The sequence below is a fragment of the Nothobranchius furzeri genome, chromosome 15 (genome assembly GCF_043380555.1).
Source record: "Nothobranchius furzeri strain GRZ-AD chromosome 15, NfurGRZ-RIMD1, whole genome shotgun sequence".
NCBI lineage: Eukaryota > Metazoa > Chordata > Actinopteri > Cyprinodontiformes > Nothobranchiidae > Nothobranchius > Nothobranchius furzeri.
The window spans coordinates 25884507-25905990 of NC_091755.1; the positions used below are offsets into that span (position 1 = coordinate 25884507).

Consider the following 21484-nt stretch of genomic DNA (forward strand, 5'->3'; position numbering starts at 1 on the left):
TCTCCAAAATACCCATAAAGTGGAAAAAGGCTTACTTCCACATACTATGTTCTATTGGCCCTTTTAGAATAAACTAAATGGTCTACAGCCAGAACAACAGATTTAAAAAAACATTTTCATGGTTAAAAAGGTGTCTAATACTTTTGATATATGAAAATTTACATACGAATGCATACATTGCAGCAGCGGGTTTGTTGGATATGTTGATTGCTTTTGTGTCGAAATGAAAAACCAAATGGGCATTTTCTTTAGTTTCTCTCAGAATTCTGGTTTTGTGTTAAATGAGGTATTTTTTTCCACTCTGGTCAATTACTGCAAAAAGTCCCGGTTTATTATAGTTCTTCTCGTGACTGAAGTGATGTGTTTTGCTGCAGAACTGAGCGCTCTGGGTCATTTTCACAGAAAATAAACTTGAAGTGGTGGAATTCGAACTGTGACTGCTCTGCTTTCATGATTTTAGCTGAATAAAAAAAGATGTACATTTGGTTCGAGTTCTGTGAAAAACTATTCAGACGAAACGTTGTGTGTGTTTTGCTCAAATGATTTAAACCTCTGATCCTTAAAGATGTTTAGTTTTTTATGTATCCTGTTTTAGATGCAACTAAGAAAAAAAAATACCAACAAAATTGCTGGATGTGCTGTAAAACCAAAACATTTCAGAAGCACTCGAACTATGCCGAGACACTATATGCCGCAATTTGGCGGCCGTGCTCGTGTTTTATTGTCTGATTTGCGCGAATTTGCCCTTCAGTCTGTCTGTACCTCAGAATCATTGTCAAAGGCCTCGGTGGCTCGTCTGGGTGCTGTTGTTTTTGGCTCACACTGAAATGCGTCTTCACGTGCCGTGGGGGTTATATTCAGAATGACTCGGTGGTGTTTGAAACCTTCGCTGTGGAGAAAATCTAAAAGAATGTCGCAGAAAAAACGTCTCAAAACAAATAACATAAGTTAAATGTTTTTGAGAATCCGTGGAATATCATTTTTAGTGTTTTGCACGAAATAAAGATTAAATTCAAGTATTTGTAGTTTCGCCTTTGTTTAACATGCATCTGATTCTTATAAATAAACAGATTATAAACCACACTACTCAACACATGGCCTCAAACACGCAACATGACGTTAACACCTTTCCTGCAGAGAACCACCTACATGACTCACCCAAATACAAACTAATAAAGAAGAAGCTCTGTTGTAAAACGCATTCTGAGCTGGTGGGAAAGTCAAAGAAAATCACGTCAGATAAAATGCCAAACCATTTATTCCAGTTGTTTACTGGATTATGATACAAGGCATGAGAAGTGTGCGGTTATTTCATTATGAAACAAAAATCTAACTAAAGTTAAAAAATTGTGCAATAAAATAAAATTAGTATCACTCGTGTTGTTTTACATTTTAATACAGAATAAACATTCCTTCATGGATGGATGCAAATCTGCAACAAGCACAGCACCACGCGGCGGTGACGTTTGTTCCAGGTTATGGTGGCTTTATTTTATTGTAACAAGGAAGCGTTGAAACAAAAAGCAGAAATCAGTGTGTTCCATGGCTGAATGCTGATTGTTCATCCAGCTCAGCTCCTCGCCTGGAAACGCGCCATGTTGTTTTACAATAACACATTTTAGCAGAAGCTCCTGTTGAGCAGATGCAGCTTCTGGACTTTTACCATCAGCCAAACTTTGTGAGGGAACCTGCTGATTTAGAAACCAATCGAGGACTGAAAACTTTTACGTGCGCACGCTCCACGAAGATTTGAAGAACTGCCTGAAACACACACACACACACACACACACACACACACACACACACACACACACACACACACACACACACACACACACACTCACAGTTGTGCTGTATTTTACCATGGTCTTTACACTTGTCTAAACTGCAGTCCGCACCGACCACTAAATCATCTTCGCATCCACCGCATGATTGCAAACCTGGAGGCGGTTATCGGATTGCGCACAGGTAAGGGGCGCTGACTGCTGCGGGACGTGGAGCGTGGGTCTCCAGGCTCTGGACCAGAACCAAACAGGAGCTACTGAAGCGACGCAATTAATTTGCTCCTGGCAGCCACTTTGAAATATCTTTCCAGATGGATGTGGGGAGGTTGCGCTTTGTTTTCTCTTCGTGCTGTTGTCCACTCCGTGCGCAACTTGCAAATTTATGGCGCCAGAATCATGTAAGTGTTTAATTAAAAACCATCATTAAAAGTACAGCACTGTTGGATTATTAAAACACACACACACACACACACACACACACACAAACACACACACACACACACACACACACACACACACACACACACACACACACACACACACACACACACACACACACACACACACACACGTTTTAATAAGCCTTATTTGGGTGACCATACACCTAAGGCGCACTCCAAATGCATCTGAGAGCGAGCTGGTTCCCCCGAAAGAGCTGGAGCTGGTGTTAACAGCGAGGAGCTGCTTTTATGGCCCAATAGAACAGGTTAGGTGCTGAGACACTGTAGTGTAAAACGAGTGTATAGCCTATAACCTCTTTGATTAGCATCTGTGGAGGAATCTCTCCTATAAATAGATTTAGTCCCGAAACTGAAGAAAAACACGCGTGCAGGTAAATAATGAAAGATGAGTGGGTTTGCATTTATTTATTTATTTATAACAAGCAAAATCCCCACCAAATAAATAAATAAATTCATCTTTAAAAGCCTATTCGCTAAAACATTCCTTTTAGGCATTTTGGGGAACTTCCCGAAATAGTTCACCTCTTTCCATCTTATTTGGTTTTAAACGTTTGACCAAAACATCTTAATTGTGGAATTTAAAACAAAGCGTGAATAAATAGTTTGGCACACTTTTTCTGTGTTTTTTAAATGCCTCCCAAGAATGTCTTGCTGTTAATTCTCCTTTCAAATTTACCTTTTAATAAACATGTCTCCGTAAGCCGCCATTTTACTTCTGTGACGGTAGGAGCCGGACTGAGTCTTGCTGCATTCCAGAGCAGATGAGAGTGCCGGACTTCCGGTGAGGACACCTTATGACTATCACTGCTGCTCTGATGTCACGTCCAGAGGAAACAAATCAGCAGAGATGCCGGGGAGACTCCTGGCCCCCGTGTGGTTGATGGACAACATTCGTGAAAGACCCTGCAGTGCTCTCTGTTAGTGACGTTGGGCGTTGGAGAAACTTACAAATTACTCACGTCACCGTCCCAGGGCCAAGGTTGGTAGGTGTGGCATAGAGAGAGAGGAGGTGGGGGTAGGAGGTGGGTGCCTGTAGCCTTGATCTCCGCTTGTGTGCAGCGCCTTTTGTCACAGCCCCCCTTCTCCGTCCATGCTGATGGCGCACTAGCAGGGTTGAATTCAATTTATGCGTAAAGGTTTTAGCCAAGATTAACACACAGGTCACGCAAACAGAACTACGGAGTTACGCGTTCCTAAAGCAACACGAATCTATAGTGGGTTCAATACTAATTCTGATTCAAAAGTAGGTCAAATATGTAAAAACATTTAGTAAATGAGAAAAAAGCGTGCAACAGTCACAAACACCAGCAGAACGACGCACCAAAGCTGCAGCACAACTTTCTCCCCATTTTTTCCTTCCAGAATACAAATCAGAGCATGCAAACATGTTTTAAAACACATCTCATGCGTGAACACGTTTACATTTTACAAGAACAATAAAGTGGTTTTACTGGACGTGCTTAAGCTGGCAAAGTTACCTGTTGTAGTTTAATGCGCGGGGTCAAAGTTGGTCTCCGTACGCATTCCATTTTCTGTTCCCACTCCCTCCCATTGGCCCACTCCGCCGCTGCGCACATTTCCGGGCTCCTTGATTCCACTTTATTGCAGCGGGTTAAAGGTGAAGGCCTTGACATTATTGAAGTTCAAAGACTACATTTAATTATACATTGTACTTAATGCACACGTGCAATCATCGTGTCAGTAGCGCGCGGCAACATTTAGGAAAACGCAAACGCGTGAGTGAGAATTTGATCCAAAGGCTGAATTACTTCTTTAAATTTCATGTCTAAACCTTTTTCTCCCAATTCTATTTAATTCTAATTTTCTTTATTCGGACATCTAGTCTTACTTATTTGCTATTTACAGCGGAAGTGGATACCATTTCCCTCGAACAGACGGTGCAATTAAGAGAAAAAAATAGCCATTTAGTGCCTCTGTCTTTATGGCAGTGTCTAGACTCCAAGAGTGCCGATTCCATTTAGTGTGCACTAAAAGAGGTTATCATTCCAGTCTCTCGTTTCTTAAGATCTGAGCAGCAACTTCGTTAAACATCCAAACAAGATGCTTTAACAACCTTAAAATTTGGAGAAAATCTGCGCAAACACAGACATTTTGCTTTTACCCGTGCATACTGGCCACTAACGCAATTAGAAGTGTGCAAATTAAGCAAACATCTAAAAAACGCACAACTAGATCCAAAAAGACTCCTGAGAAATGTGTAGCTTAATTTTAATAAATGCACAGAAACACAGCGAGCTTGGCCTATATGCGTCTTTTATTTGGATATTATAATAATACACAGGCTGACAATCTCTTCATCCTTTCTCAGCTCCAGTAAAGCACCAAAGTGGAAAGCAAATAATTTAATGAGTTGGCATTAAAGCTATTAAAGTCGTATGGGCAGTGTGCTGAAGAATGTAGCAGCAGGACTATGGAGAAAATAGGGAAGAGAGAGAGAGAGAGAGAGAGATAAAGAGAAAGAGAGAGAGAGAGAGAGAGAGAGAGACAACATACGCCTATTTACAGTCACGAATGCACTTTTTGCATAGGCTACTTTTGCACATACAGGGAGTATACTTTCACAGATTGGACGTCACAGTTGTCAAGGAGCGAAAAATGCAGCCTGGGATTTTTTTTATAATTATTATTATTGTTTAATTTTTCATTTTTTCCAAACTCTGGTCGAGAAATAATTAGATATACATTATGTACACAGACCAGAGAACTAAAACTTGTCTGCGCGATAAGGATTGAAATTGGCTACACTTGATTTATTTTTTTTAACAAATATGTTTATACGAACACAACGCAGATAAATAGAAGGACATATTCAAGAACAGCATAAAAATGATTATTCTAACCACGCAGGCCTCTCTGAGGGGTAGAAACTCATCGCCTCCCGCTCACGGGGACATACGAAAATGGCGACTATGTTCCATGCAGGCCTGTTTCTTATACTGTCCACGGTCACATTGCACTCTTCGGTGGCATGGGCTGCTGTAGAAAAACGGTGGTGCCCATTGGATTCGTCAGAGATCAGAGGAGGCCTCAGTGCCACAGTCTGCTCACGGCTCACAACAGGGGGTTTCCGGAGAAGTACTGGAGGCGATCTCTGCTTAGCTTCTTCTCTTTCATTCTTCTGTTCTGAAACCAGATTTTAACCTGGCGGTCGGTGAGGTTCAACATCCGGGAGAGCTGCAGCCTCTTCTCTTTGTTGATGTAAACGTTAAAGAAGAACTCCCGCTCCAGTTCTCGAATCTGGAACTTGGAATAAGGACACCTCTTCTTTCTTGTTCGAGGCACGCCTGCGTAAAGGAAATAAAATGTATTTAATTTTAAATAATAAAATAGAAGCAAAGTGGCACCGCGCACATCAGTAATGTCAAGATGAGAGCATTCTTTAATGGACTGCTTAACAGAAGTTAGTGCTGAGGTGGCGAGAGGCTTGCCAGGGGTATTAGCAATGATAACATTTCAGTCAACATTCATCAAGCAGAGTAGCTGAGGCTATCAGATAAACCGGCCATAAAGAGTGTTAAATATCCAAAATACTTCCGAGTAAATTATATCTACTTACACCCTGTAAGTACGTGTTTATCTGTTGTAAATACACAATAACAAAAAGTATTTCACCGCATTATGTGCGCCACATTCCTCTGGAGCTAAACTAACTATTTACACAATCTGCTGGCAGTGAATGCATCACCCTGGTCTGCTCAGACCCTCACCCTATAACTCCGTATCAAACAGGTGTGCGTGTGTGTGTATGTGTGTGTGTGTGCGTGTGTGTGTGTGTGTGTGTGTGTGTGTGTGTGTGTGTGTGTGTGTGTGTGTGTGTGTGTGTGTGTGTGTGTGTGTGTGTGTGTGTGTGTGTGTGCACCACAAACAGCAGACTAAGTCAGATTCTATCCACACCCTGCATGAAGCCATGAGGCTAAACCTGAGCAGCAGCATTTCAAATGATAATATCTAGTGTGTAAAAATATATTTTATTTTATTAATAAATATAAGTTATTATTTTAATTTGGAGTTGTGGAGCTGAAAATAACTCAACTAGAGTTAGTCTTGCTATTGTTATTTAGCATCTCAAGTGTTGATTCAAGACAGATAGACAGGTAGACAGATAAAACTCGTCTTTTACGCACAAACCCTCTCCTAAAGATAATTCACAAGACACCAACAGCAATGTTCTGCCCAATTGGTTTTAACACTCGTCAGCCCAACACGAAAATCCCTTTAAAAGCTGGACGCAAGTTCATGATCAAAGTTAACATTTGTCACAATAGCTCTCTCTTAAAATTTTCACAGACTCTCGCCATAGAAGCGTCTGTGTATAACATCCCCCCCTCTTTTTTTCAAAGCGGTTTCCCATCGTAAAAATTCTTCCAGTTGCAAGAAAGAGCTTTGTAGGGTTATAATAAAATCCTTTGAATGCTTATAAAACTCCACATAAAATCTGACCGACAAAACACCGGGCTAGTCCCCTTAACCTTCCCCCATTTTACTGCCTCGGTGTACCTACTGGAGTGGCTGCTCTTGCTTGTGGTGCCGTCCTTGGTTGTCGCGGAAGAAGAAGTGCAAGAGCCTGAATTCGTGTGCTCCTCCTCATCGTCCGGGTCTTTTTCCTGCTCCGGAGCTCCGGGTACAGAGGCTGCTGGTTGTTGCTGCTGCTGCTGCAGCTGCTGCTGCTGCGAGTCGTTCTCCAGCTTCCCCACCTCGCCCTTTTGTAAACAATTGTCTGACTGATTGTCCGTGCTGCCGCAGTACGCGGTCTCAAAAAAGCGGTCGAAGCCCTGCGGAAGGACGTTGTTTTTGCCCACGCCGGAGTAGAAACCCGTCGAGGGATGATTGGAGCCCGGGTGGGTGTGATGGTGGTGGTGGTGGCTGTACACGCTTTCGTTCTTCATAAGCATTTCTGTCATGGTGGACGGTGGGAGACAGTCTCTATGCACCAGATCCTCTCCCGAGTAGCACGACGCATAATTGCTTCTGTGGTGCCATTTACTGGCAGGGTCCAAGCCGTAAGAAACGTCCCGCATCGGCTGCACTTGAGACAGATTTGTGGAATAAGGGTAGCTGATTTGCCGGGAGGGGGCCTGCGGAAGGAACGAGGAGACGGCGGAAAACTCGGGAACGTAGTAGGTGCAGCTGGGGAGGTAGATGTTGGACGCGCAGCCCGTCCTGTCCCCAAACTCGGATGTCCGGTCTTTGCGCGTCTGAGAGCAGAAGTTGCCCAGATTCACCGAGTTAAACATCTTTCTCTCTCTCGTACTCGCCACTATAGATAGATGTTTTGGATTCGAGCTGCAGCAGAAGGGAAAAATTTGGGAAGGCGAGATGACGCGCAATCCGTCTAAGTCGCCCCGCAGACACGTGATCGAAAGTAGATATTGTCATATATCAATTTGGAAGAGTTGGATGTGTAGGAGTGGTTGGCTTAAGGTACGACCGAGGAGGTTCAAACGAATAATTTTCTAACGCCACAGGCGCACCGAGAAAACCAGTTACAGATTCTTGTTTGCTGGCTTATGACAATTAGAGTGGTGTGTGTGTGTGTGTGTGTGTGTGTGTGTGTGTGTGTGTGTGTGTGTGTGTGTGTGTGTGTGTGTGTGTGTGTGTGTGTGTGTGTGTGTGTGTGTGTGTGTGTGTGTGTGTGTGTGTGTGTGTGCGTGTGTGTGTTTGAGAGAGAGAGTGTGTGTATGTGTGTGTGAGAGTGTGTTTATGCTTATGGGCAGCTGGTAGGCTAGCTAAACAAGCACAGCTCCTTTCTAAACAGGCAAAGCACAAACTCTAGAGTGCGCTCAGTGATAAGCAAGTCATGTTTTTAAACCATTCAAAACGTATTATTATTATTATTGCTATTATTATTATTATTATTATTATTATTATTATTATTATGCTTAAACAAGAGTAAAAGCTCATTAATATTTTATTAAACTATGTATTCATAATAATTTACTAAGTCCAAAAGAGTCAGCAGATGTGGGAATTACATAAATACTTACACATTTCAAATCTGCCCTAAAACCAGACGTTCTCTCACTTTTTATTAAACAAAATAAATTTCTATTTAAGGCTTGTGGTTTTTATTAATATATAATTAATTAGATGTTAATCTTTTATATTATAATTGTTACTATTTGATGTATCATTTGTTACATACAAGTGAATGAGGTATGAAAAAGGACTCCTATTGTTTTTTAATTCTGATTTAATACACCTTACAGGTGTCTGCTGCACACTTGAACGCAACACGCGCGTGCTGGACTCATCTACTTATGCAACATATCGATTCCCCTGCCTCCTTATTTATACGTTTTCCTCTATCACTAAATGGGAGACCGTGCATGTCCATGGGACCAGTCACGGTGACGGCGGTGTGGTCGAGTATAAATATGTTGTAAAGTGAGGCTAATCCGGCGGTTTTGCACAATACCCAGCATGCATGTTTACAGAGCAAGCTAAAGAAATCGGACTGCTCTCATTACTCATTACTAGCTTTGACTTTGGATCTTGACAGAGTTCATGGAGGGCAACAGTGCAGTTCTGGACCAGTGTCCCTGGAATTCCTGCTGGAAAACTACCGGTGAAGCCCTTGGACCATGCCTCGCCTCCAGAGGGGGAACTAAACTGCCCTTTTTGCATGAACACAAACCCACAAAAGTGCAAACACAATGCATTATCAATATAAAAATGTAGACACACGAACATTCTGCATCACAAGTTCACATGTAGACAATAAAAGCATTCTGTGTGAAAATGTCCCTCTCACATAAAACAGGCCCCTGTTGGTGTTTTGTAGCGTCTAGTCTATTTATTTCCTCTTTTTAATTTTTGTTGTCATTTACCAGTGAGTGATAGACCGATAAAACTTCCACAGACTTACAAGAATAAATAAAACTGCAATAAAATGATTGGTTTTGAGAAAAGAAGCGAGTGTGTGTGATTTCCTGTGTCATTTTAGACTTTTAATTGTCCTGCTGAGGCCCATTCGAGTCTTTATAGACTATCTGATATTATTACGAGGTGAAATTAATATGATGTCCCATTGTTTCGGAACACAGGGTGCTTCCTAAATGTTTCAATAGACTCCTAAATAGTTACCCAATAACGCAGTCACTTTGTCACACTATAGTGACACCTGTTTTCTTGAAAAAAATTAATCGTCTGCGTAAAACCGAGTCTGGGTCCTGTTTTTCTTTCCTGTTTCAGACTGGAAACGCAAAAGCACCACCCGACCAGACCAAACCTGAGCGCTGGAAACCAGTCTGCTGCAGACGTGTTTGTGAAAACGTGGCAATGGCATTAGCTTGTTTACTACCCCTGCAAACAAAAGGTTGTCTCACATGATGCATCCTGCATCCAAGTACAAAGAAAGCAGACAGCTGTCCAGACACAGCACTTGAATTTGACCACTAAAATACTCTCTACGTCCACCATAAAACTGCGAATGGCTGTAGTAACGCTAAATCCCCTTTGTTCCATAGAAAAACCATAAACGCAGAGAACGAGAGGAATTTGGATTTCAGCAACTCAGAAAAAGAAGCAACTTAAAAGGCTCCTGTTTGCGTCAGATTTGTGCGTAAAAGTTTCCAAAATCTGCGTGCTTGCTGCTTAAATTGGAAGCTATTTATTTATATTTTTATAAGAATATATTCAAACAATATTAAGAAGAAACAGCGTGACATTTCTGCAGCCCGACGTGCACAGCTGCTGGTCAATTTTTTTGTAGGCCAGGATCAACAACCGTAGCTATGGAAATATTTATGTAAACACACCGGCCCTGTGGCTTGGAGAGACACATGCACGACACATGCTGCTGCATTAGATATGCGCCTGTGCACGGCGTTATTACTAATCTGCACATTAAAGTGTCATCGGAGAAAAATAAAACACAATGTAATTAAAACCAACTCAACAATACGAGCGGTTTATATCTAAAGAAGATCCGAAACTTCAACCCTTTGCTGTTTGATAATAGCCGTCGCGATCCATTACGTTTGAAATGAATCCATATGTCAGCGTTGTTCTGATCGTTATCATTTCTTGCAAATTATTAATAGCAACCAGTAAAAAGTTTGATTTTTTCCCCTTCAGCATGGCAGTAAAAGAAATAGGACAGTCCAAAACAATATTGTCAATTCATTTCTCCGTCATAATTATTTCAGTGAAGCGAATAATGCGGTATAAATAAGTAATGTGCTGTATGAATAAGCGATGCTCTAATAAAATTTAGAAGGCGAGGCAACTAATCAGGAGAAAAGGAAAAAATGGAATTATTTCACTGAGCTAAAAAATATGAAGGCGTTTGGAAGGACTGCGGCGCTTCTGCTTGTATTTTAAAGTCGCAGCACGTGTTAGAATGTGGGAGAATATGTGGATTCAGAGTCATGTCCGCTTTCAGAGGGGTTTAAACAGCAGTTATTCTCGCCTTGGTGCGCCCAGGCCATCAGTCAGAGAATAAGCTTTAGCATGTGTTTATTTCTCCGGATGAACGACTCGGGTGCACTAACTTAACTCCGTGAGCAGTAGGACCCGGGAAGGTTTTATCATATTGCGCCATGAGCAGGAATATGCAGAGTTTGCCGGCAAAGTTCTGCTCCACTGAGCCGTCTGTAACTTTTACTTGAATATCTTAAAGGAACGACGCTTTTGAGTGCATGTTGAAACTGTCGCCGTAATTTGTTGTTTGCGTTGCCTCTTAAAAATCTAAAACACGAACTTTACAGCTGTTTCTGTAGAATGTGAGCATGTCTGCAGCAACTTAATTACAATGATGAATCCAGGTGTACGCACGCACACGGGCAGAGCTCACCAGGACACTCACGCACGGTTAGCTGAAGTCAGGGCTACATAGGGCGCCTGTAATCATATTACTGTCCCCTCACGGACCAGATAAGTTTAATTGGATGTAAGCCGGATTGTTAAATTTACTTGTTTGAGCTGCAAACTGTTTCAAGGGAAACTAAAGGGGCTGGAGAACGCATCGGCATTAAGCGTTTGTGGTGCGACAGCGGCTTACGAGATAAAGACGAGTGTTGCTGTTACATTTGAAGCAATCTCCAGAGTGTCTTTTACGCACAACCACCAGGACATAAAGCTTTCACAACAATGTGTTAACTTTTTTTATTAGAAGTATTAAATGATTTCACATCACCAGAAATCACTCCGTGTGGAGGCTCCTGGCTTCTGGTTTAGAAGCATCCAGAAAGGCTTAAAAACATCCTGTGAGCGCGAGAAGGCGAAACACAGTTGTGCGATTATGAATATATTTTGTTTAGAAATTAATAAAAGGTAGCATTGTGCCGTAAGTGTGCCTTATCTCAGCAATCGATAACTAAGCAAAATATAAATTCAGAGAACGTTCTGAACTTACTTCAAGAAGAGTTTTTATATGATACCATACTATACTATACTACACTACTACACTACACTACACTATACTACACTATACTATACTATACTATACTGTACTATACTATATACATGTAAGAGGCGACCAGGTTGGTAAGAATTAGAGTTCGCTTTGTTTATGTTTCATGTAATAAAAAACAGATTGATATATATAAGAGAAAAAGATTACTCAAGAGCATCAAGAAATTACGCATCAGTGTGCTGTAGAAAGCTATGAGATGACATATATACAATGTAGTCCTACTTATAAATGTGTGAAACGTGTTATCTCGATACTCATATATATATATATATATATATATATATATATATATATATATATATATATATATATATATATATATATATATATATATACATATATATATATATATATGTGTGTGTGTGTGTGTGTGTGTGTGTGTGTGTGTGTGTGTGTGTGTGTGTGTGTGTGTGTAGGTTTAGGTTTAGGTTTACCTTTTAAGCTATTTGTGTCTAGGTCATCAAAAGCTAAAATTTTCCATCCAGTCCTCTAATTAAATGGCACACCACTCATGTACACCTTACATATATATACACAAGGCCATCAAAAGCTAAAGTTATCCATATATATATATATTCCCGAGTTATATATATATATATATATATATATATATATATATATATATATATATACATACACACATATATATATATATATATATATATATATATATATATATATATATATACATGTATGTATATATACCTTAAGGTGTACATGAGTGGTGTGCCCTGGACTGGATGGATAATTTTAGCTTTTGATGGATATATATATATATATATATATATATATATATATATATATATATATATATATATATATATATATATATATATATATATATATATGTAAGGTGTACATGAGTGGTGTGCCATTTAATTAGAGGACTGGATGGATAATTTTAGCTTTTGATGGCCTTGTGGACACAAATGGCTTAAAAGGTAAACCTAAGCCAGAGCTACAGACTCATTACGCTCAGGAATCTGTTCTAATAAACCAACATGCTTTAAAATTAACCGAGAATTGTTCCATTATTTTTGTTAATATTGCCATCTATAATAATTATATCAGCTTTTCATTTGTAAAAAAAAACATTGCTTGAAGATGTAAGAGTGTGTCATGGTCTGCGTCCTGCGTCTCCCTCATGTGTCTGCTTGTGTTCTCCATCCCTCTCTAGGTTTCCCTTATGTGTCTCCTTGTGCTCCTCATGTGTCTCCTTGTCTGCATCTCTCCTCATGTGCCTCCTTGTGTTCCCCAGGCCACTCCAGGTTTTTTCCCCTTAGGTGTTTCCCCCAGGTTTCAGTGTCCCTGTGTGTCCCCAACCCCCTCCAGGCTCTCTAAGTTTCCCTTACCTTTTTCCTTAGACACCTTTTATAATTAGTCTTCTGTTAAGTGTTTTATCTAGTCTGTTTTCTCCCTCTAGTTCATTTTGCTCCCTTCCCCATTTTTAGGTCTGGTTTTCCTCCCCTGCTCCGTTGTGCTCCTCCTCTGTTTATTGGTCTCACCTGTGCACAATTCCCTAATCACCCAGCCCTTGTGTATATAACCCTGTCTGCGTCTCAATGTGGTTGTTGGTCCATTGTTTGTGTCAGTGTTGTCTCGACCCACTCTCTTGGTCTCTAGGATGTTTTGGATACATCCAGGTCTGCTCTTTAAGAGAGCACTTTGTCTCTAGGTCTCTTGGTTTTCATTCTAGGATTTTTGGTTTTGGCTTCCTGCCCAATTGGATGTACTTTTGGACAATCACTCCTAATAAAGGATATTTACGTTTATTTCAACTCCTGCCTCGTGTCTCCCTGGTTCTGCATCTTGGGTCCAAATCCCCCCCCCCCCAACTCACAGCATGACAGTGATATGAATACAGCCTCGGGATGTGGGAAGCTCAAAACCACATTTTATTTGCGTTAAATCACTGCTGACCACATCTGAACAGGTGACACAAAATTTCCCTTTATGCATAAAAACACCTCCAGCAGTTTCATCTGCTGCTGCAGAAATTTGCCTGCATATACTTGACCTTCACTGATGCATAAAGGACCAAATGCATCTGCCTTGAAAACACAGTCCTGAGAACTAGTGAAAAATCTTAGGGGAAGGCACACACGCGAATAATCCACCAGTTTATCATCAACAATGAACACGCGCATTCAAAGTAGTAAATAATGGTTCTGGTGTGCAAACCCAGGTGCGTAAAATGCTGCAGAAATTACAACAGTGTTCAGAGGCAAAAGTATATCTGAGGCAATGAAAAACTGACTGAAATTAGCAAATTAAGAGCCATTGGTAGTTGATTAGAACTTCCGGATTGATTTAAAAATGGCTTCCCATCTTTAGCCCAAGAGTCGATTTGGCCCAAGACAATTTTAGCTCATTTGTGGCACCAGTGAAAGAATCACATGCTGTTTTGGGATTTGTTGGGCACCTGATGCTCCTGAAAAACAAAGTAATAAGTTGCCACGTTGTAGAGAAAAGAGAAACATAAAAAGAAACTCGTTCCAAATCATGTCTAAATCAATATGCAACAGTTCTGTGAGAAGTAGAACGCTATAGATCCGTGCACTAAGTGTCCCTATTCCCTCTTTCACATTAACACTTTCATCCTCTACTCCATGACAACACACACACACACACACACACACACACACACACACACACACACACACTTGTATTTATATGTTTCTGTGGGCCTCCATTTACTTCCATTCATTTTAGTGACTCCAATATGCCCAACCCTTACCCTAACCATAACTAATGGAGTTCTTTTCCCAACCCCAACCTAAACTAAAAGTCAAATCACACCATACATCGAAAATCAAGTGCTTAGCATTGTGTGGACCATCAAAATGTCCCCACAATGTGGAAATGTACAGGTTAAAGTTCAAATGTGACCACCTAAACATATAAAGACAAGTACACACACACACACACACATACACACACACACACACACACACACACGAAATAACATTGCTTTCTCTTTCTCTGGCCAGCTTTGTACCATAAACGGAAGGGGGGGGAGGGGGGGGACGTAGACCACATGCCACACAAGTTCTCTGCGAAGGGCACAGGGAAGCTCACTGACCTTTGGGATGAGGAGACAGGCCGCCATAAAAAGATTTAGCCAGTCTCAAAGTCAAAAGTGCTCAAGAGCAGTGAAAGACCGATTGTAAAAACTCGCAAAGACAAATATCCCAAGGTTGTGCGCAAAGGCTAAATATGTCTGCTGGCTATTTGTTCAGGTCAGCTCTCTTTCTACAGCTCTTCCAGGAAATTTTCTTTTAGGAAAATGTAGAAACCAAAATCACCTATTTAGCATGGCGTTTAGCTCCGATGAAGAAGGACCGGGAGATAAAGGCGCGCTTTGGCCCACTTTATGCGTTTATTGTTGTAAAACGTTTCAGCACAACACAAGTAAAACAGAGACAAAAAAATGGAAACGTCCGAAGAATAAAAGCCACAAATAAAACCAACAGGGGCCCGATTCCAGTAGAAATATCTGCAGCCATTTGTTTGGCTGCGATCAAAGATCAGCTGCCAAGTTGGTCGGTCACAAGATTGCCACCGATTTATCCACCAGTTCTAGATTGGGAATCAAACCAGTGTGTTTAATTCATTTAGTCACGAGTGCACACATACTGGGCTTAGAGATGGACTGCTTCACAATCCAAACGTGGTTGGACGAACAAATTATGCAAATTGATGTTGTTGTAAATTGAAATTTACGCTTTCATCTGTTCAGCTCCAACTTTATTATGTTTCAGTTAGCAGCAAATCATGAGATCAGCTCCTGTTTTTGTTATTTACCAGCCACCAGCTTTGTTTCACACACCTCTCAAGTTCAAAGCGCCCGCGCGCGCACACACACACACGCGCTCGCACACACCATCAACAAACGAAACTTATTTTTATTTGTTAGCATCTCATGGACATTTTTTCCTATTGCTTGGATGTAACTGGTTTCAAATATTTGTTTGCAAATAACTGGAGCTGAATTGTGAGAAGAGCTTGATTGTGCACTTCGCATATTATTAAAAACAGCAAAACTAACAAATGACAGCTTTATTCCTCGCTATGGTCAGCAGCGCGTTTGATCGCCTGATAAATAAAGTTGTTATGAGTCACATGATCAAATTCACTAGAATAAATCTAGAAAATGCTAACTAATAGTAATCTGTGTTGTAATGTAACAATTATTCAATACAAATGTATCTCTACCTATTACCGAACTGCGTTATAATTTCATTTAAAAAGACTATCGTTCGTGCGTAAAATGCACAAATGATACCGTTACGCACGCGATTATCTTCCCCTGGTTACATAGTAATTTGAATCTACTTAGTTGAACGCTTCCTCTCCTAAACAGGTGAAGTCTACTTAACAGGAGCCGTTTATTTATTCAAACAACCTTTTAATTAGATTCCTGCGCGGAGAGAATTTTCCGAAACGTAAAGACAGAATGTGTAATTGCCATTTTAAAGCTCTTGAGTTGACCAGTTAAAATATCTAAATAATTACGGGGTGAATTCATATTATATACCACGATAATTAATTAAAGCAGCATTTGGAGACTTCGTCATATTTTTTATTGTAAAAATGTAGCGCGGATTGCGGAATGAGCAAGGGTGCATTACTTCATTCAAGATGTTACAACACAGTAAAATTGTGTAATCAGTTAAATGCAGTGGTGAATACATTGGTGTGGTATTTTTGTGGTTTGCAGTAAGCAGCCAAATCGGAAAGGGTGACTTCCTGAAACTGGCGGAGAAATCAGAGGCGTGGCAACAACAACGTATAAAACTAAAACTAGTCATCAGATGCTGTTCGTTATTAATCAAATGTAATATAACAAGCTCACGTCAGCTTCTATTTGTTTATACTGGCTTCGTGATGTTATCATGCAAAGCTGAGAGTGCATGTGGTTCAGTATCTCGGCTGCAGGAACAGACTTTCACCGTTCTAATCTCAACTCTGAGACAGCAAACCGTTTTCCGGCGAACATCCTTCACTTAACTGAGATTGCAAGCTGCTGCAGAGAAAACGCACCAATGCTCGGCTAGCTGGTAGAAAAACATTGCAGCCATGAAAGACTTTACACTTCACTGCCAGCAGGGAGAGCCTTGTGAATATTAGAAGTACGTCATGCTAAAAGCGTCTGTGTGGGTCTAGGCTGTATTTAACATCTAAGATGACACATTTAAATGCCATGAGCGCACTGTTTCTAAGTAAAGCACGTTTTATTATTTGTCACACTTTTGAATCTTTAATGCAATCCACAGAATGCAGAAATGCAGGCAAAAGCCTTATGGAGCACATGGGTGTAACCCTATTACTGCTTTACAGAGCTGTTGCGTGTTTAGCTAAAAGGTTATAGGCTTGTAGCAAACTAGTGACACTGACTGGGTCAATCTTCAAAGGTTTGTTAAAAAGCGGTTAAGATTTTTATACTGAAAATAGATTCAATGTTTTTTTCTTGATGCAAAAACAGAAAATAATGAAATATTAAGTATTTAATGGACAATACGATGCAAAACACGCACCTATTTGTCATTTTACACATATGACATATTTGCATCTGCGTCGGCCACAACAAAATTAGTGCAACCTGTGTGTCCTTTTTGCGCGATTTTCACAACGCCATGCTGTGCCAAGAAAAAACCTAAATACATCCAATTGCCCCATTAGTTAACACACTTTTTATTTAATTGTTGTGTGTCTTTATCATATGTTACAGGTCAGGTGTAAGAAAATTATCTCACCAGTCAGCTTTAAACAAAATAAATAGGATAAAAAAATTGCTCGTGGAAGAGAAAAGCCTAATAAGAGACAGAGCACCAATAAACATTTCAGTATTCTGTTTATTGAAGACCTTACGCATATACATTCATATCGTTACTTTTACGAGACAAAATAGCAATCCTTACAAGCGCAGAGAAAGGAATGCATAATGGTTTGGCGACGTAAAAGAACAAGAAGAGACAACTATTACACCGAAACAGAGTTTTCTTAAATGAATGCGTCATAAATTTATAAAAGAAAAAATAAAACATATTTTTTAATCCTCCTCGGCTGGATATCCGGCCTACACTTCCAAATCTCACAGTCACAAATATGATATATGGAATGTGATAATGTACAAGACGATCAATAACATAAAGCACTATTACATAGCAATAAGGGATCCTCGGACAGGATACAAATACTATAAGTCATTTCATTTTACAAAGTTATACACGAGGACAAGGAGGGGACAACACTGAGCACATGGCAAGGATCAAGTACGTTAAGTAGGCCTAACAGGCTCCATGTCCCTTTGACCGACAATAATAATTATTATTATAGTAATATTAATGATAATACATTCTTCATAGACGTTTGTGTCTAGATGTTGAACGTTGTTGGCTTCTGATTCGTTCAGACAAAAAGTATAAAAAGTCACCCTCAGAGGAAAAAAGTGGCCATGGCGTCACATCAATATCATGCTGCAAACATTTCATATAGCTTACTCATAATACATATCAGATTATACACTGCATTAACCCTCAAAAATCTACGAGGGAATATTGTTTTTATTTCGTCAAGCCCGTAAGGATTTATTTTCTCTTTTTATTTGGATTTTTTATTAATTTTTTACTTTTATTTTTTTATTTAATTATTTTGTACATTTTTATTTCCTCGTGAGTACAAGTTCCTGAAATGCTCCTTTGGGGCTAAAACTTTATCCACACGTCATGTGACTTTCCTGCTTTAACCGAGTTGGCCCTAAAATAACAACACTGCTACAGGTCATTTTGGGTTTATGGTAGAAAAACAATATTTTGTCCCACTGGTAAAGCCAGGATGAGGACTTTCAAATAGCAGCTCCGACTCGTTTTCAAACGGTGACCTCATTCAGCTGAAGATCATGCAGGATTCAGTGGTTTGGTGTTAAAACAAGTTGGAAAGAGCAAAACAAAACACTTAAACTTTGTAACACGTGAGCAAAGTCATGGTAATTGAATTTTCTATGCAAAGTCTTTAACGCAAGCTTATTGGTGGACCACGTTGCGGGTTTAGTCCTGCAGAGTGCCAGACGTCTCCTGCCCATGACCGTGAACGTGCACGCGCACACGCGTACTCACACACACACACAAGAAAAATATGATAAAGAAAAAAATATAAAATGAAGGTACTCCTATAATAAACAATTGAACCAAGAAAGATAAGAACTCTTATTACGCGCAGCTTGTTGCTTCGACTCCGCTGATATTTTAGGTTTATTCTGACATTTTACTGAGTAGTTCTGCCCCATTCTTATTTTATTCTATTGATCATTTTCTCCCGTAAGGAGATCGCCCGTGATACGTTTTGTGTGGCCTACATTTAGGTCAATGATACAAAGACATATTTTCACAGCTTTTTGTGCGGTTGAGCCAAACATCCTGGCTCTCTGATGTGTTTGAAAACCTGATAAGCTTTTTTCTGAGAGGGGATTAAAACCGACACCTTTTAAGATAAAAACGTATCAGAAAGGATGTAATAATAATAGACTGCAATGTAAAAGAGGGATAGATGAGTGCATGCACAGAAAAAAAGACCTAGGGGAGCGTAGAAGGCTTGGCTTTTACTGCCTGTATCGATTCACCTTCTGCCGCATCTCTAAAAGTAGGCCAAAGCTTGCTCCCTCAGCATGAGTCTCTTCTTCTTCATCCTGCGGTTCTGGAACCAGATTTTGACTTGTTGGTCGCTGAGGTTCAGCCGATCGGAGAGCTCCCTCCGCCGCTGCCTGGTGATGAACTCGTTCAGCATGAACTCGCCTTCCAGCTCGGCTAGCTGGAGTTTGGAATAAGGCTTGCGCTTCTTTCTGGTCCGGGTGTGCATCGGGTACCACGGGGCACCTGGAGGAGAGGAGGCGAGGAGGAGGAGGAGGAGGAGGGGTAGGAGGGAGTTTAGTCACCACAGTTGCAAAATCACGGTCATCTCCAAGGCTACGAGGAAAGGACAAGGGCATCTGCAGCACATGACAAGTTTAGGTGTGCGCGCCACAGGACTAGATACCTTTAACTTTCATTTAGGCCCCAAAATGCGAGCAACTAAAAATACTGTGGAAGAGTCAAGGAGTTTTGTTACTAAAAATATGTGAGTGTTATTAGAAGGCGAGAATTGATTTGGAAAAGCTGACACCTCTTGAAGCTGTCAGTTCCAACAATGTTTGGGTGGACATATCAGAGCTGATTTCATATCCGGACTGATCCAGTTTTGGTTAAAATATCTCGACCACAATTTTTTCATGTTAACCCCTCTTTCATGGAGGCCATAAGTGGGCTATACTACGGTTGCGTCACAGGAAGTTTTATTGTTGCAGTTAAAGCAGCATTAACGTGATAATTAAGCCATTCTTGCAAAATAGCCGCTCTTGTTGCGAGTTTCTGAGCACATTAAATGACTTCAGTCCACGGCGACAGATATTAATTATGTTCACGAGTCATTAATAAGAAAGGTCTGTGTTTTTGGTGCAGTCAACCAAAGCAGCACCTCTTTAAATCATTTCAATGATCTGTGCGTAAAGAATGAAACAACGGATTTGGGAATAAGCCACTTATGTGTGCGTTTCACCAAGCCTATGTTCCCCTGATACGACTGTCTACTCAGTCTAATGCTGATGACTATGGTTTGTTGAGCTTTTCTGTGACTTTACGCAGCCACATGGCGCAAGGGGTATTTTAGGGCAACCCCTAGCGGCGTGTGCACACCACACAGCTTTCCTACAGGCAAAGCAGGCTGCATGATGTGCATCAACATAATGAGCCTTAAAACGATCTAAAAACGCAAATGTATGCTGTGTGCAGCATGCGTACGAATAATGCCACCGTCCGTCTCTAGTGATTTTAAAGAAAATGAGAGAAAAATTAACACCCACCTCCGCCTGCGGCTATGTTGCTTGCATGGCTTCCCGGTGACACCAGGGTCTGTGCGTCGCTAGATGGAGGCTTGCTGCCTTCGTTGAGCAGAGACGAGCTGGAATCGGACTCCATCGACTGACATGATGGCGGATCTTGCGTTAGCTGCTCGGTTCCATAATCATATTTAGGGAAGGTGGCGCTGCTGCCAATTCCATTGTGCATCCCGTGGTCAGACGTTAGGGATGTTGTGTCTCTCGCCCTGTCCTCTCGTTTCAGGCTGCTGCCACCTGAACAGGTCTCCCTGCTCCCGTTCCCGTTGTTGTAATAACATTTCCCCTCCTCCGGTCTGCTAATTTCACACGACCGATTGAAGGGAGGGTTAATAGACACGGGGCTGCTAAAGTAGGATTGAGAGTATCCATTGCACGGCTCCGAAGGGTTCCACGGGAGGGAGCAAACATTGTCCCTTCTCGGGTAGGAGAGAGACGGTAGCCCCGCCAGTTGTCCCCCTGAGGCTCTGAAATTCGGAAAGTAAAACGTGTCTCCAGTGTGGATGTTTACCAAAGGTCCCACAAACCCTGGATTAAGGAGATTATGCTCGCCCATTTCCGCGGGCCCGACCAACAGCTTCTAGTTTATTGCAATCTGACATTTAACATAGTTAAACCTGGAGCTGCGCCTGATTGGTCTTCCCCGCACCACGTGTCTGGGCGAACTTGTGCCCCACATGGTACCACCCACTTGGTCCATCTCAGACAAAACAAAACATTAACTTCTGTATTACAGCGGTTTATAAGCTTTTTAAAAAATACCATAAAGCTTTTATTCAAAATGTAGAATCTTGTTTTGCTGCGCTGAGTCCAAAAGGAGCCCCAGCAGCTTTTTTACTCTCACACTAGAGGGTCTGTCCACGGCCTCGTTTAA

The 21484-nt window shown here is 41.0% G+C and overlaps 2 protein-coding genes across 2 annotated transcripts; both read right to left on the bottom strand.

The window, feature by feature from the left end:
* Positions 1 to 4502: 4502 nt before the first annotated feature.
* Positions 4503 to 7618, bottom strand: hoxc11a (homeobox C11a). Its single transcript, XM_015967919.3, has 2 exons — positions 6768 to 7618; positions 4503 to 5550 (listed from the first exon to the last, which is right to left on the bottom strand). Exons 1-2 carry the CDS (start codon positions 7498 to 7500, stop codon positions 5318 to 5320), a joined length of 966 nt encoding a protein of 321 aa, XP_015823405.1. The 5' UTR covers positions 7501 to 7618; the 3' UTR covers positions 4503 to 5317.
* Positions 7619 to 19179: 11561 nt separating this feature from the next.
* hoxc12a (homeobox C12a) lies at positions 19180 to 21239 on the bottom strand. The gene is made up of 2 exons (XM_015967920.3): positions 20578 to 21239; positions 19180 to 19555 (listed from the first exon to the last, which is right to left on the bottom strand). The coding sequence occupies exons 1-2, from the start codon at positions 21164 to 21166 to the stop codon at positions 19317 to 19319; spliced, it is 828 nt and encodes a 275-aa protein (XP_015823406.1). The 5' UTR covers positions 21167 to 21239; the 3' UTR covers positions 19180 to 19316.
* Positions 21240 to 21484: the final 245 nt, after the last annotated feature.